This window comes from Schistocerca serialis, chromosome 2 (assembly GCF_023864345.2).
Source record: "Schistocerca serialis cubense isolate TAMUIC-IGC-003099 chromosome 2, iqSchSeri2.2, whole genome shotgun sequence".
In the NCBI taxonomy this organism is placed as follows: domain Eukaryota; kingdom Metazoa; phylum Arthropoda; class Insecta; order Orthoptera; family Acrididae; genus Schistocerca; species Schistocerca serialis.
Genome location: NC_064639.1, coordinates 713,319,741 through 713,336,295, shown reverse-complemented (window position 1 = coordinate 713,336,295; position 16,555 = coordinate 713,319,741). Strand labels below are relative to the sequence as shown.

Sequence of the window (16,555 nt, the reverse complement as noted above, 5' to 3'; positions counted from 1 at the left end):
GAGTTACTCCAAAAGAATTCTGAATACTGTAACATTATTTTTTACATGGTTTCTGAACTTGAATATTCCACGTGTAAATTATTGAATTATAGAGCTGCATGATGCAGTGTACTCTTGTCACTGCCTCCATTGGTTTGCTACACATTCACTATACAACTAATACTGGGTGATTATAATTAAAGTTCCAGTTTCCAAATGTTGTAAACACTGAACCACTGTTCAGAGAGACTTCACATTTGAATAGAATATTATTGAAGAAGGGGAAAAACATTATGGAAACAAAAAAATTTTAACAAAAATTTTTTCTACTAGAATATGCAAAATAAAAAACACAGGTACCAAGGCTGTTTTTCAGGTTGAGTCTGAGATACTTGGCAAGACTGCCTCAATGTAGAATTGCGCACTGCTGGTAATGCTCTTTTACAAGATCAGTGGCTGTGTGCCAATAGCTCTGCAATAGTTCCGGACATTCCAAGAGTATGAAAAAAAAAAAAAAAGGGCATTGGTCTGATGTCTACCAAGGATCTGGAGAAAATGGTCACGAAATTTGAAAAGACAGGTTTTCTTTTGAGATGCACTGTGGCAGAGAGAGTAAAACAACTGATCTGATGTCAGTAAAAGATGTCACCACAGAACTGGAGGACAGCTCGAGTGATGCTGTGTAAATATGCAATGCACAGAGCATTGTGCAAATGTTGTACACGACTGTGAGCATGGTGCATAAAATTCTAGGAAACTTTTGGTATTGTTATCCATTCAAAATTACCCATGTTCAGGAGTTGCTTCATCCTAACCTTCCAGTGTTGTTGTTGTTGTTGTGGTCCTCAGTCCTGAGACTGGTTTGATGCAGCTCTCCATGCTACTCTATCCTGTGCAAGCTTCTTCATCTCCCAGTACCTACTGCAACCTACATCCTTCTGAATCTGCTTGGTGTATTCATCTCTTGGTCTCCCTCTACCATTTTTACCCTCCACACTGCCCTCCAGTACTAAATTGGTGATCCCTTGATGCCTCAGAACATGTCCTACCAACTGATCCCTTCTTCTAGTCAAGTTGTGCCACAAACTTCTCTTCTCCCCAATCCTATTCAATACCTCCTCATTACTTATGTGATCTACCCATCTAATCTTCAGCATTCTTCTGTAGCACCACATTTCGAAAGCTTCTATTCTCTTCCTGTTGAAACTATTTATCATACATGTTTCACTTCCATACATAGCTACACTCCATACAAATACTTTCAGAAACGACTTCCTGGCACTTAAATCTATACTCGATGTTAACTAATTTCTCTTCTTCAGAAACGCTTTCCTTGACATTGCCAGTCTACATTTTATATCCTCTCTACTTCGACCATCATCAGTTATTTTGCTCCCCAAATAGCAAAACTCCATTATTACTTTAAGTGTCACATTTCCTAATCTAATACCCTCTGCATCTCCCGACTTAATTCGACTGCATTCCATTATCCTCGTTTTGCTTTTGTTGATGTTCATCTTATATCCTCCTTTCAAGACACTATCCATTCCGTTCAACTGCTCTTCCAGGTCCTTCGCTGTCTCTGACAGAATTACAATGTCATCGGCGAACCTCAAGGTTTTTATTTCTTCTCCATGGATTTTGATACCTACTCCAAATTTTTCTTTTGTTTCCTTCACTACTTGCTCAATATACAGATTGAATAACATCAGGGAGAGGCTACAACCCTGTCTCACTCCCTTCCCAACCACTGCTTCCCTTTCATGCCCCTCGACTCTTATAACTGCCATTTGGTTTCTGTACAAATTGTAAATAGCCTTTCGCTCCCTGTATTTTACCCCTGCCACCTTCAGAATCCGAAAGAGAGTATTCCAGTCAACATTGTCAAAAGCTTTCTCTAAGTCTACGAATGCTAGAAACGTAGGTTTGCCTTTCCTTAATCTAGCTTCCAAGATAAGTCGTAGGGTCAGTATTGCCTCACGTGTTCCAGTATTTCTACGGAATCCAAACTGATCTTCCCCGAGGTCGGCTTCTACTAGTTTTTCCATTCATCTGTAAAGAAGTCGTGTTAGTATTTTGCAACTGTGACTTACTAAACTGATAGTTCGGTAATTTTCACATCTGTCAACACCTGCTTCCTTTGGGATTGGAATTATTATATTCTTCTTGAAGTCTGAGGGTATTTCGCCTGTCTCATACATCTTGCTCACCAGATGGTAGAGTTTTGTCAGGACTGGCTCTCCCAAGGCTGTCAGTAGTTCTTGTGGAATGTTATCTACTCCCGGGGCCTTGTTTCGACTCAGGTCTTTCAGTGCTCTGTCAAACTCTTCACGCAATATCATATCTCCCATTTCATCTTCATCTACCTCCTCTTCCATTTCCATAATATTGTCCTCAAGTACATCGCCCTTGTATAGACCCTCTATATACTTCTTCCACCTTTCTGCTTTCACTTCTTTGCTTAGAACTGGGTTTCCACCTGTGATCTTGATACTCATACAAGTGGTTCTCTTTTCTCCAAAGGTCTCTTTAATTTTCCTGTAGGCAGTATCTATCTTACCCCTAGTGAGATAAGCCTCTACATCCTTACATTTGTCCTCTAGCCATCCCTGCTTAGCCATTTTGCACTTCCTGTCGATCTCATTTTTGAGACGTTTGTATTCCTTTTTGCCTGCTTCATTTACTGCATTTTTATATTTTCTCCTTTCGTCAATTAAATTCAATATTTCTTCTGTTACCCAAGGATTTCTACCAGCCCTCGTCTTTTTACCTACTTGATCCTCTGCTGCCTTCACTACTTCATCCCTCAAAGCTACCCATTCTTCTTCTACTGTATTTCTTTCCCCCATTCCTGTCAATTGTTCCCTTATGCTCTCCCTGAAACTCTGTACAACGTCTGGTTTAGTCAGTTTATCCAGGTCCCATCTCCTTAAATTCCCACCTTTTTGCAGTTTCTTCAGTTTTACTCTACAGTTCATAACCAATAGATTGTGGTCAGAGTCCACATCTGCCCCTGGAAATGTCTTACAATTTAAAACCTGGTTCCTAAATCTCTGTCTTACCATTATATAATCTATCTGAAACCTGCAAGTATCTCCAGGCTTCTTCCATGTATACAAACCTCTTATGATTCTTGAACCAAGTGTTAAGTTATGCTCTGTGCAAAATTCTACCAGGCAGCTTCCTCTTTCATTTCTTATCCCCAATCCATATTCACCTACTACGTTTCCTTCTCTCCCTTTTCCTACTACCGAATTCCAGTCACCCATGACTATTAAATTTTCATCTCCCTTCACTATCTGAATAATTTCTTTTATTTCATCATACATTTCTTCGATTTTTTCATCATCTGCAGAACTAGTTGGCATATAAACTTGTACTACTGTAGTAGGCATGGGCTTCGTGTCTATCTTGGGCACAATAATGCGTTCACTATGCTGTTTGTAGTAGATTACCCGCATTCCTATTTTTTTATTCATTATTAAACCTACTCCTGCATTACCCCTATTTGACTTTGTATTTATAACCCTGTATTCACTTGACCAAAAGTCTTGTTCCTCCTGCCACCGAACTTCACTAATTCCCACTATATGTAACTTTAACCTATCCATTTCCCTTTTTAAATTTTCTAACCTACCTGCACGATTAAGGGATCTGACATTCCACGCTCCGATCTGTAGAACGCCAGTTTTCTTTCTCCTGATAACGACATCCTCTTGAGTAGTCCCCGCCCGGATATCTGAAAGGGGGACTATTTTAACTCCAGAATATTTTACCCAAGAGGACGCCATCATCATTAACCATACAGTAAAGCTGCATGCTCTCGGGAAAAATTACGGCTGTAGTTGCCCCTTGCTTTCAACCGTTCGCAGTACCAGCACAGCAAGGCTGTTTTGGTTAGTGTTACAAGACCAGATCAGTCAATCATCCAGACTGTTGCCCCTGCAACTACTGAAAAGGCTGCTGCCCCTCTTCAGGAACCACACGTTTGTCTGGCCTCTCAACAGATACCCCTCGGTTGTGGTTGCACCTAGGGTACGGCTATCTGTATCGCTGAAGCACGCAAGCCTCCCCACCAGCGGCAAGGTCCATGGTTCCAGTAAGACAAGAATTTGATCTAGAATTTCTGGCTCACATGCAAGTGGACAATGAAATGGTCTGTGGGACAGACGAAGCTCATTTCCAACTCCAAGGACATGTCAATACACTGAATTGCAGAATACGGGCAAAGGAAACTCTCTTGCACATCAACCAGTACAGCTTTGTTCTGCAAAGGTAACTGTGTGGTGCCATCTGACAACATCGTTTATCATAGTGCCGTATTTTTTGAGGAGATGGATCCTGCACGTCCTGTTACCTGTACCATCACTGCCATAAACACTATTAAAGTCTTTTGTGCACCAATGTAATTCCAACCCTTCAACAGCATGGATGTGTGGGTGGCGTCTTTTTTTATGTAAGATGGTGCCTCCACACATTGCAAAGCCAACAAAGTAGCTGCTGTATAGGCATTTTGAAAATTCTAGAATTATCAGCTGTGCACAATGCAGTCTGAACATTACCCCTGAGACACTCCCATCTGTTGTGGAACATGCTGTTCCCAGATTTCAATTTGTGGAAGAAAACAGGACAGCATACGAGGTCTGTTCAAAGAATTAGATTTCTAGGAAATTCTATGTTTTAAATAAAATTCTACTGCAAGCACATCAGTACACTTGTGGTATATTTTATAAGGTTCATTTTCCTGCTCTCATAATGTTGAGTAATATACAGTCTACCTACAAAGTACATAGATCGATTTTTTTCACAGTGCATATACCAATACTAACAAACCCAGCAATGCTTCACAACTGTTAAATATGTATAGGAATTGGATGTATGTTGTAATCTCATTCTCTTATCTCCCCCTGTCCCTATCATCCTCCTCCTCCTCTTCCCCACCTCTCTTTGCCCATCTCCTACTTCCCCTCTTTATGTCCATTTCCTCCCCCCCCCCCCCCCCCCCCCACTCTCTGACCTTGAGCCTTGTTTAATGGTATAGCAAATGAAACTCTGATTGGGAACTGAAGTCGCTTAAGTGAGTGGGTAAACCGGCTCGGATTATTGGTATATAGGGCATGAGAGAGAGATATCCAGCTGCTGTACATGTGAGCATAGAAGTTTCAATGAGAGATTTCGCAGTTTTAATCTGTGAATAGGCAGGACTACAAAGTTTCGGACGATTTACATTCCGTAGTAGTTTTCTAATCATATGTCATAAATACTACTTAACTGCTTCCTATTAAAACTGACTGTGAGGAAGAAAGCAAAACAGCACATTGTTATGCATACATTTTTGCTGAAAATTATATATGAGAAGAAAGAATATATTTGAGAAAAACAGTCAGTCTAATGGTTTCACTGCCTTGGTATTGTAGTTAAAATTGGCTGTGAGAAAGAAAACAGAACTGCATATTTTCACTTCTCAGCACAGTGAAGCATTTTTTTTCTCGCAATTGGTTTTAACAGAAAACATGCACACTGTTGTTTGGCAAAATATATAGCCTATATTTCCCTGAATATTTATTACAGTGTTGCAGGAAAGTTTGAAGTATATTGATTAAGAACTTCTCACAATTTTTGCAAACAATTTTTGCCTGTTATATGTAAGATATATTTTTAAAAAGTTATAGCTTATGCCTGTCCAAATGTTTATTAGAGTATCATGTATATTCAATATTTTTGCTAACAATGTTTCCCCTTTACATATATCTGTATAAATATACCATAGATATATTTAAAATATGTAGCCTATCTCAGTCTAAACAGTTATTAGAGTAACAAATTCTTCGAGGTTTTTGGTAAATGTCATCTTGTCTTGAGTAGCATAGATAAGTGCTTGTAAGTACTAGATAATGGAGGTCTTGCAGAATACCACTTATCTTTTCTGGAGTCTGAGTTTGTTGAGAGAGGTAAAGGACACTTGCTATTGCTGGATGTCACGTCTGTCACAGTCAGAGAACAGATCAGCCAATCGAGAATTACTTCCAGTGTGCAAACACCAGATCGAAAATGTGAAGTTATACAGAGGACACATGCAATACCTATTTACGAGGAATGAAAGTTGTTGGATGGAGACCAAAGAAATTGATAACACTTCAATAGTAATGTGGGCAATCAAGTGCTGCAGGATCTTTTTGTGCAGAGCCAATATCTGACAAGTGAAATGGTAGCATGGGAGCTGAGGACCAGCAAAACTGTTGACACTATTTTGTATGACACTTCTGAGGAAGTGAAAATTGTGTGAAAAATATGTACTGAATCCCTCTCGCATGAACATAAAAAACTGCGGCTTAATACATGTGTAAATTTCACTGTGTGAAAGAGGATAATCCAAGTTGCTAAAGGGTAACATCACTGTTTATGAAATATAGTGCTTTGTGTCCAATCCATCCACAAAACATAAAACCAGTGAACAAATTCTGCACAAATAAAAGTCAACAAAGGTGAGTGCTGTAAAATCAACCAAGACATCATGATCATGGCATTCTTTGCCTGTCATACAAAAATTTACAGAAAAATTGTGCTGTAAGAATAGTCCATTATTGGCAAGTACTAAAAAGACCACCTCAAAAGAGTCAAATGCATGCTAACCAACCTTTAGCAAAGCAAGAGCGGTTTCACAGCTCGATGATGCTCCAGTGCACACCTCGTAGCTCGTCAGTCAGTTTCTACCAAAAAATTTAGTGATAAATCTCACATTAACTAAACACTAATCCAGTTTGACACTGACGACTATTTTCATAAAAACTGAAGAAGCCTTTGAAGTGGAAATTACTGATGCTCAAAAAGCAACCATCAACTACTAGGAAAGTGACCCTAAGAAACTTCTCATTGTGGAAACTTCTCATACATATTCCAAAGACTCCTCAAGTAGAACACAGCATGTTCTGACATTGTCCTGGACATCTAAAAAAAAAAATTTTTTATACATCAAAATGTGTATTTTTACTCATCTAATCTGATCCTTTCCATACCAGCTGCGTAGATTCCTTCCTAACCCATTTAATGCCAGCTTGCCAGATCTATACCAATCCACCTTCACCAACTACAGTGCAAATGTAAACTAATTTATTCTAAATTATAGTAAGTGAAAGAATGGTATCTTCTTGTGTTCAACATCAGCTTTATTTTGTATTTTCTGTTTCTACCATTAGTAACTGATGCAGAAATAATTAAACTGGTGGGAAATATTACCTAAGAAGACATCAATACATATTCCAAGCTATTATTTATCATTCTAACAAATGGAATTAGACCTGTGCTGACTCACTTTGTCATTCTGAGTTATCATACTATGCAAGATATATTATAATAAGGGGTCTCCTGTGCCCTTAAGTGTGATGCACAAAAACTGTTAAGCGGAATGCAATTAGACAAAGGATGGAACATCTACAGCTAAATAGTAGCACCATTTAATATTTAAAGGAATGAGTAATGAACCATAATCCAAGTAAAAACTTATTAGTTGCTCTCTTACAATGTTTTTCATAATTTGTATATAAGGATTTAATTTTTTTGTGAATCTCAAACTGCCACAGCTATAAATATTCATCATTACTGCTCAATGGCTCTCATGCTGAACATATATTCCGACCAATACACTTTCACCTCATCTAAAAATGACTACTATTTTACTAAATTTCAACTCCATTTGTTTCTCCAACCACACCTACTAAAGGAAGTTTTTTTTTTTTTTTTTTTTCTAATAATCTAAATATGCGTCTTCTGTTGGTTTATTATAGCTTAGCCATACTCTTTTGCTCAACTTCATTATGTATGAACTTTCATCGACACAAATAGAGATGAAAGCAATCATTTCATCTTTTATATTTCATAAAAACTTACCAGCATGACACTATTGTTATTATTATTATTATTATTATACACAGTAAAGTCCACAGCCACACAGTAAAGTCCAGCACTGGCATGTAAAATCCAAGCCGCAGCTTCATCTGAACACACCTGAACTACTTATGCAATTGCACTGTAAACATTTATTTAAACAGTGACATCCAATGAATATGAAAGCCACTACTTCACTTAACTTTATGGTCCACACAGCATTAAATCACTAATACAATAAAAAATATGAATATAATAGAGGGAAACATTCCACGTGGGAAAAATATATCTAAAAACAAAGATGATGTGACTTACCAAACGAAAGCGCTCACACATCGATAGACACACAAACAAACACAAACATACACACAAAATTCTAGCTTTCGCAACCAACGGTTGCTTCGTCAGGAAAGAAAAAATAAAAAATAAAAATTTACATTCAAATTACCTCATCTTTGGCAGATGGAATAACTTTGGGTGGCTTCATTTCTTTGCTCTTAGAGCTGCTTTTCTCTACTACTGCAGATGTCTTACTGCTAGAGCTTCGTGCTGTTTTTGAATTTGAGCTAGATCCAGAAGAGTTTGTCGACTTCTTCTTAATCATGGGGTCAACCATACCTAGGGCTTCTGCAAAGCTTGCTCCTGTAAAAATCATCACATCGTTATAAGTGTGAACACAGGTATACAATATATTGTTCTTGAAGGTGGCTAAACTGAGAAAAACATCATTTAACAGACAAAGAGCTCCAAATGGCACACCTACGAAAATTTACTACAGTAAAAATAAACAAAGAAATAAAAATCTAATTGTAGTACCACAATACACTCACTTCAACTACTAAATAATCATATATAGTGTGTGTGACTGACATTACAGTCAGCTAAACAATTAAAAGTTACCAGAAATTTCTGCTCTGCTCTCTCTTGTTTGCTCTCAAATATAAAATAAGAAAGAAGACAAACTTCAACGTAATATGCTTCCTGATAAATACTTTACTACACAATATTTTCAGACTCTGAAAATGCCCATTTTCCCATCTAAATAGCACAGAGACATTCAGAATATAATAAGATTATTGCAGACAATAATAAACATACCATACCAAGCAGACCAACTACAAAAAAGAAATAGCATAAACAACCACCTAGTCCTAGGCTACAATGACAGTCCTTGAATTAGAGTAACTTGGAATATGAAGTTTTTCATATGGTGTACAATTCAAAGCAGTTTTTCAATGCATGAAGTGAAAGAGGAAGTAGCTTTTGGCACCAATATTTTGTTTTTTATGATGAAACATATAATATGAAAAAGAACTTGCCATGATGGGTGTGAAATACAAATGAACTACAGCAACATATTTACACAATATCCATCTGAAAAGACGGCAATGATTACTTGCAACAAATAATAGTTACTGATGTAACACCCACTGCTTGATAATGGCTTCGTATCTACTTTTTCATGTAATTTGGTAATCAGCTACAAACTTATATACTGTTCCCAAGTGTTTCCGAATATCACTTACAGATCTTCAATTAGGTCACTTTCTTGGTCTTCTCTTATCTATTGGAATCCAGCAAAAACCTTCCCTGGTCTCTCGGCCATCCATTCAGCTTACTACAAATCCTGTCCACCTCCGTTTCATCTTCATCAGTCAAAATTAAATCTTCCACTCAAGTCCACTCCCTGATGCATATATTAGTTTTCCTGTCTCTCCTGCTACAAGGTGTACAATTTTGGTTCCGCCGTTTGCCGATAGATAGTGACAACGGTAAGTAGTGGTCGAAAGAAATAGATCACAGACGTCAGGAAGTTAGCTTGGACCTCATTCAAACATTAGTCGATTTGTGCCTGCATCACAAACTTGTGCTTGATTGAAAATGTCAGTTTACGAGCCTAATTCTCGTCATTTGTGAGAGGTGTTACTGTTTTGTTCCAATATGAAGAAAACAGTGGCTGAGTCTCATTGAATGCTCTCAAGTATGTATGGTAAGGACGCTATTAGTGAAAGAACATGTCGTGAGTGGTTTCAACGCTTCAAGAACGGCGATTTTAACATCGTAAACCAGCATAGTGGTGGAAGAGAGAATGTTTTCAAAGATGCAGAATTGGAGACATTGCTGAGTGACGACTTGCGTCAAACTCAAGAAGAAGTAGAACAATTAGTGGGAGTGACACAGCAAGCCATTTCAAAATGTCTCAAGGCTATGGGCATGATTCAGAGAGAAGGAACTTGGGTACCGTGTGAGCGGAAACCAAGAGACATTGAATGGTGTTTGTGAACAGTAGCTTCAGAGGCAAAAACGGAAGGGATTTCTGCATCACATTGTGACCGAGGATGAAAAATGGGTTCATTATGATAACCCTAAATGCAAAAAATCATGGGGATATCCCAGCCAAGCTTCCACGTCGAAGGCCAAACCGAATATTCATGGCTCCAAGATCATGCTCTAAATTTGGTGGGACTAGCTCGGTGTCGTGTACTATGAGGTGTTAAAACCAAGTGAAACAATAACAGGTGCTCATTATTAAACACAATTAATGTGTTTGAGCAGAGCACTATTAAAGACAAACAGCCGAAATACAGCAAGAGGCACAATAAAGTGATTTTGCAGCACGACAACGCTCGACCACACATTGCAAAAGAGGTCAAAACATACTTGGAAACGTTAAAATGCGAAGTCCTACCCCACCCGCCGTATTCTCCAGACATTGCTCCCTCTATCACCTGTTTAGATCAATGGCGCATGGCCTGGTTGACCAACACTTCCAATCTGTTGAAGAAGTCACAAATTGGATCGATTTGTGGACTGCTTCAAAAGACGAACATGCCCGAAAGATGGGAGAATGGAAAATACTTTGAATGATACATGTGTAACCAATTTGTTTCATTAAAGCCTCAAATGTTGGGGAAAGAAATGGCAGAAGCAAAGTTGTACACATTATCATTACCAACATTCATCTCTCCGTTGCTTGCTGTATAACACTCAGTTATGAATGTTTTTACAGTTAAAGTCCATAACTCACAGTTATTAGTCAAAACTGGCAATACATGCCGTTTACATATTTTCTTCTTAGAAACATTAAATGCTCAGTTTTGAAAACCCTATTTAGTTTACCAAATCCCATCCAAGCCATTTTACTCTTCTACCTACTTCTTTTGCTGCCCATCCTCTCGCTGTGTTAAGACTGTACCACATACAAAAGTTTATCAACTGGTTTTATGACTTTATTGTTAATTTGCAATACTTTCTTAATTTATATGTTCATTGTAATTATTTTAGTCTTATTATAGTTTATTTTCTGGTCCTGTTTTTAACTTGCTGTACTATGTTCTTCATTTTATTATTTTAGATTCTCTGCACTAGGGGAAAAACTAAGAAAAGTCTTTGCTTTGTTAGTTGAAATTTCTCAGTATTGCCACTAGTACTGCTGAGAACAGTTTTAGCGGTGTGGAATCTCCCTGTCAGATTCTTCTTTCACAAAAAATTAAAATATGTTCCTTTTTATTTAGGAGACTTTGGAAAGTCAGGCACCAGCTGCCTCATTCTACATACTTCAACACCGTTAAAAATTTTCCCAAAAATTTTGGGTGCGAAATATTCACGCTTTTTTTAACATGCAACTCACCTCAAACTTTCACACGTTTCCCTAACTGTAGCTCACTCACACCACCTGGTCTACTGCTGCAAGTCACTAATATCCCTGTTACCCAGCGCAACTCATTGTTATTACCTCTTCGTGTCTCTCATATCATTGTCTTCTGTGACACAGCTACAATCCCCTTCATTCTGTCCGACTAATACAATCTCCTCTCACTGTCACTGTCTCCCTCTTGCTTACTATTAATATATCTTTCCTTCCTTCCTATTGCTGCTGTCTCTTTTCACCAACAATATCTCACTCTTACTTGTTGTCACTGTCATACACTCTGCCTCTTGCCCACTTCTCCTTTCTCTTTATCCCCCCCACCCGGCACTTTCTCCTTCAGTCCTTTCCTAGTACTGTTTCAGTGTCACTGTGTCTATCACTTTCTCTCCACACTGCCATTGTATCCTTTGCTCATTATATACCAAAACCAAGTTCTACTATCTTCCAGAATGTATTACTTTTCCATCTCTTTGCCACTGCCAATGCCTTCTTCTCTCTCAGCATAAAACACATGACTATGTTTGCCAGCCAAAATTGTTTGGAAAATTTTTAAAGGTGCTGAGCCAGCTAAAATGAGGCAGCTGTAACTGAGTTTTCAGATTATTTTAAATAAAAAGGAACATCTTTTAATTTTTTGGGCTCAAATAGGAGCAATTTTTCATTGGTTTAAAGTTGAAAGAACAGAGTAACAGGGAGATTGCAAACCACCAAAATTGTTCTCAGCAGCACTAGTAGTAATACTGAGAAATTTCAAACAACAAAACAAAGACTTTCCTTAATTTTTCCTCTAGTACAGATAATCTGAAATAACAAAATGAAGAACTTAGTATAGTAAGTTAAAAACCAGACCTGAAAAAAATTATAATAAGACTAAAATAATGTAGAATGAACATATCAAAAAGGAAGTATTGCAAATTAACAATAAAGTCATAAAACCAGTTGATAAGCTTTTATATGTAGAACAGTTATAATCCAGCAACAGGATGGACTGCAAAAGAAATAAGTAGAAGACTAAAAATGGCTTTGGTGTGTTTTAATGAGCTAAATAGGGTTTCCTGAACTGAGCATTTAATGTTTCTGAGAAGACAATACGCAAACAGTGTGTATCGCCTGTTTTGACTTATAATTGTGAGATATGGGCTTTAAATGTAAAAACTTCATAACTGAGAGTTATTCGGCAAGCAACTGAGAGATGCATATTGGTACTTAGTAGGAGAGACGGGAAAACTAGCATACGCATCTGGGAATGGACTTCGAGTCAACGACTTAATTTTGATTGATGAAAATGAAATGTGAGAAAAGGCGGACAGGACATGTAGGAAGCTGAGTGGATGGCTGAGAGATCAGCAAGCTTTTTGCTGGATTCCAAGAAATAAGAGAAGACCAAGAAAGTGACCTAATGGAAGATGTGTAGATGACATTAGGAAACATTCAGGAACAATAAGGAAGTGTGTAGCTGATTACCATAATACATGAAAAAGTATACAAGAAGCCATTATCCAGCAGTACATGTTAAATCAATAATGGTTATTTGTGCCACACAAGCACTGCCTTCTTTTCAGTCAGGTCTTGCTATAGTTCATTTGCATTTTACACATATCATAGTAAAATTTTTCCTCATTATATGTTTCATTATAAAAAACAAAAAACTGGTTCCCTCCCCCAGCAGGAGACATGCCACTCATATGAAAAGAAATGCATCGATTAGTAAAATTTAGACAGTTTACTTATGCAAAATTGAAATAATGCAAAACTAATTTTAAACCTCTGATAGGATTTTACGAGAAAAAAAATTCTCATGTGCTTCAGTACAAGAACATGGGGTTCCCAAATAATAATGGGGATACTTTGCAGCAAACTTATTTGTGCTAAGTTACTTTCACTCTATAAACTACGTTTTTGCCTTGCACTGGATTTTATGAGAGTGTTTTATGTGTACAAGACGGTAACTCTGAATCTCTTTATCTTCAGAATGGATAAAGATACAAAGAAATTTTTCACCGTTTTTTGAGACCAGGATATTAGGAATACACCATAAAAAATTCAGCCATTTACTGTGCATAGCCATCTTGGAGTCCTCAGCTGGGTTTTGGCCCATTGGTGAGGGTGAAAATACAGTAAAAAAAAAAAGCCCTTTTTGGGGAGTTTTCTGAGGAACCACCCTTGAACTAATGGAGCCTCCTTAAGGCCCATACTGACCCCATACAACAAGGTAGTGACAGTAAGATGATCCTTCTGTTGGGTATACATATTGTCCCTAACCCAAGGGCTATTTAAAACATTTGACCCTACCTTTTTATTACCAACAGAACCAAAGGTATGAGCACTGGAAAATCTCATTTTTATGTGCGGTATTTGGAACATATTAGGTATGCATGCTGTTGTATGCATACCAATTTCTCATTGACCTCATGGAGTGTAAAGGAAGCAAAAACTAAACTAAACATTAAAATTAAACTAATACCATTGACACATACATCGTCCCTGGAGGAATGGTCAATATTCAGGGATATGACAGGATTGAAGCACAAAATATCATATGGACATATGCTTATTCTGAACGTTTTCTGAGATAGAAAACATTTAATGTACACTTGTTCTAGAGCTGGTAGCATGCATGTATGTGTCTTACCCACCCACGCTGTTTGACAGTTTCTTCTAACTCAACCTACGTCACTGCTTTCAGCGTCTTTTGCTTGGGATGTCTTTCTCCCATTGAACTAACTGACTGAACGCACACTTGTCCATGGTAGGTTGTGAATGAAGTACCGTGGGGGAGTGAGATTGTCTCAGAGAGGAACATTGGTTAACAGTGTTTATACAGGTGTTGGTAAAATGCCGCACATCTACACTAATGAGGAATATGCATTTATGGTGTATGTTTACGGCTTCTGTGATAGTAGTGCTTCTGCTGTTGTCAAAGAATACTTTCAGCACTGTCCAACACGCTGAACATATGATTGTAGTGTTTAGCAGAATTTTTAGCACACTGCTTTAAAAGCTATTCTTCCAAGTTTGATTTTCTTTCTGAATGTGTAGTTCAACAACCTACACAGGAACAGCAATACATTGTCTAAATGGTGAAGTGTAGTTCTACTACAAGTACACATTGACTTTCCACACATATCAATGCCTACGAACATTTATACAGTGAACAGTACATGTGATGGGTTGAGGAACTAAACAGCAAGGTTATCAATTCCTAAATCAAGGTGTTGTTCATCCGGAATTAGTATCGTCCGCAAAGTACATGCTCTAAAGATCAAAGTATGAAGGAGAGGTAATACCAAGGCATTGAAGGCAATACTGGTGCCACAGCGGAGAAAGAATTTACAGAGAAGCATAAGGATCAGACCGGTACGTAGTTCAGAGTAGATGAGGAGTCTCACAGGCTCATCCAATGGCAAAAAAAAGCCCCACCCCCATGAGACACCTACCATCCTCATGAAAGGCAAAGACAATTAGATAGCAAAGAATGTCTTCTATTATGTAGATGCAGAACAGTAAAAGTAAGATGGCTAAAAATGTAATGGATATTACCTCGACCATGAAAACAAGGGGCATAAAATACGAGCAACTGCATCTAAAAATAATTAAAACAAAGTAAGGGAGGGTTGAAAGAGTGATCTGGTCAAGGAGGCAGGGTCAGGTTTCCCCCAAACCCACTTGGCAGGTGGTGACACTAATAAGCCCAGTCACTCCATCCCCGCACCAAAGGTAACTTAAAACTTTATATATCTCATGGGGAAAATGGAAACCAGTTCAATGGTCCATGAATCATCTGTCAATATATGAAGTAAGGAATTCAGAAGGCCTTGTTTAGCATGGAGGGCCAGAAGAATGGGGCATTCCACCAGGATATCAGCTACTGTCTGTAAGCCTCCTCAAATACAGTGTGAGGGTGTGCATTATATAAAATGAAACTATGTGTGTCCTTGGTACAGGGTGTTTCAAAAATGACTGGTATATTTGAAACGGCAATAAAAACTAAACGAGCAGCAATAGAAATACACCGTTTGTTGCAATATGCTTGGGACAACAGTACATTTTCAGGCAGACAAACTTTCGAAATTACAGTACTTACAATTTTCAACAACAGATGGCGCTGCGGTCTGGGAAACTCTATAGTACGATATTTTCCACATATCCACCATGCGTAGCAATAATATGGCATAGTCTCTGAATGAAATTACCCGAAACCTTTGACAACGTGTCTGGCGGAATTGCTTCACATGCAGATGAGATGTACTGCTTCAGCTGTTCTATTGTTTCTGGATTCTGGCGGTACACCTGGTCTTTCAAGTGTCCCCACAGAAAGAAGTCACAGGGGTTCATGTCTGGCGAATAGGGAGGCCAATCCACGCCGCCTCCTGTATGTTTCGGATAGCCCAAAGCAATCACACGATCATCGAAATATTCATTCAGGAAATTAAAGACGTCGGCCGTGCGATGTGGCCGGGCACCATCTTGCATAAACCACGAGGTGTTCGCAGTGTCGTCTAAGGCAGTTTGTACCACCACAAATTCACAAAGAATGTCCAGATAGCGTGATGCAGTAATCGTTTTGGATCTGAAAAATGGGCCAATGATTCCTTTGGAAGAAATGGCGGCCCACACCAGTACTTTTTGAGGATGCAGGGACGATGGGATTGCAACATGGGGCTTTTCGGTTCCCCATATGCGCCAGTTCTGTTTATTGACGAAGCTGTCCAGGTAAAAATAAGCTTCGTCAGTAAACCAAATGCTGCCCACATGCATATCGCCGTCATCAATCCTGTGCACTATATCGTTAGCGAATGTCTCTCGTGCAGCAATGGTAGCGGCGCTGAGGGGTTGCCGCGTTTGAATTTTGTATGGATAGAGGTGTAAACTCTGGCGCATGAGACGATACGTGGACGTTGGCGTCATTTGGACCGCAGCTGCAACACGGCGAACGGAAACCCGAGGCCGCTGTTGGATCACCTGCTGCACTAGCTGCGCGTTGCCCTCTGTGGTTGCCGTACGCGGTCGCCCTACCTTTCCAGCACGTTCATCCGTCAC

At 38.7% G+C, this 16,555-nt stretch overlaps 1 protein-coding gene across 1 annotated transcript in view; it reads right to left on the bottom strand.

Annotated features, from left to right (window-relative positions):
- LOC126457896 (transcription elongation factor B polypeptide 3) overlaps positions 1 to 16,555 on the bottom strand; it is a 163,852-nt gene that overhangs the window by 106,209 nt on the left and 41,088 nt on the right. The window contains exon 3 of the mRNA XM_050094568.1: positions 8,312 to 8,505. Within this exon, the coding sequence (XP_049950525.1) occupies positions 8,312 to 8,505 (194 nt within the window). The remainder of the gene's footprint in view (positions 1 to 8,311; positions 8,506 to 16,555) is intronic.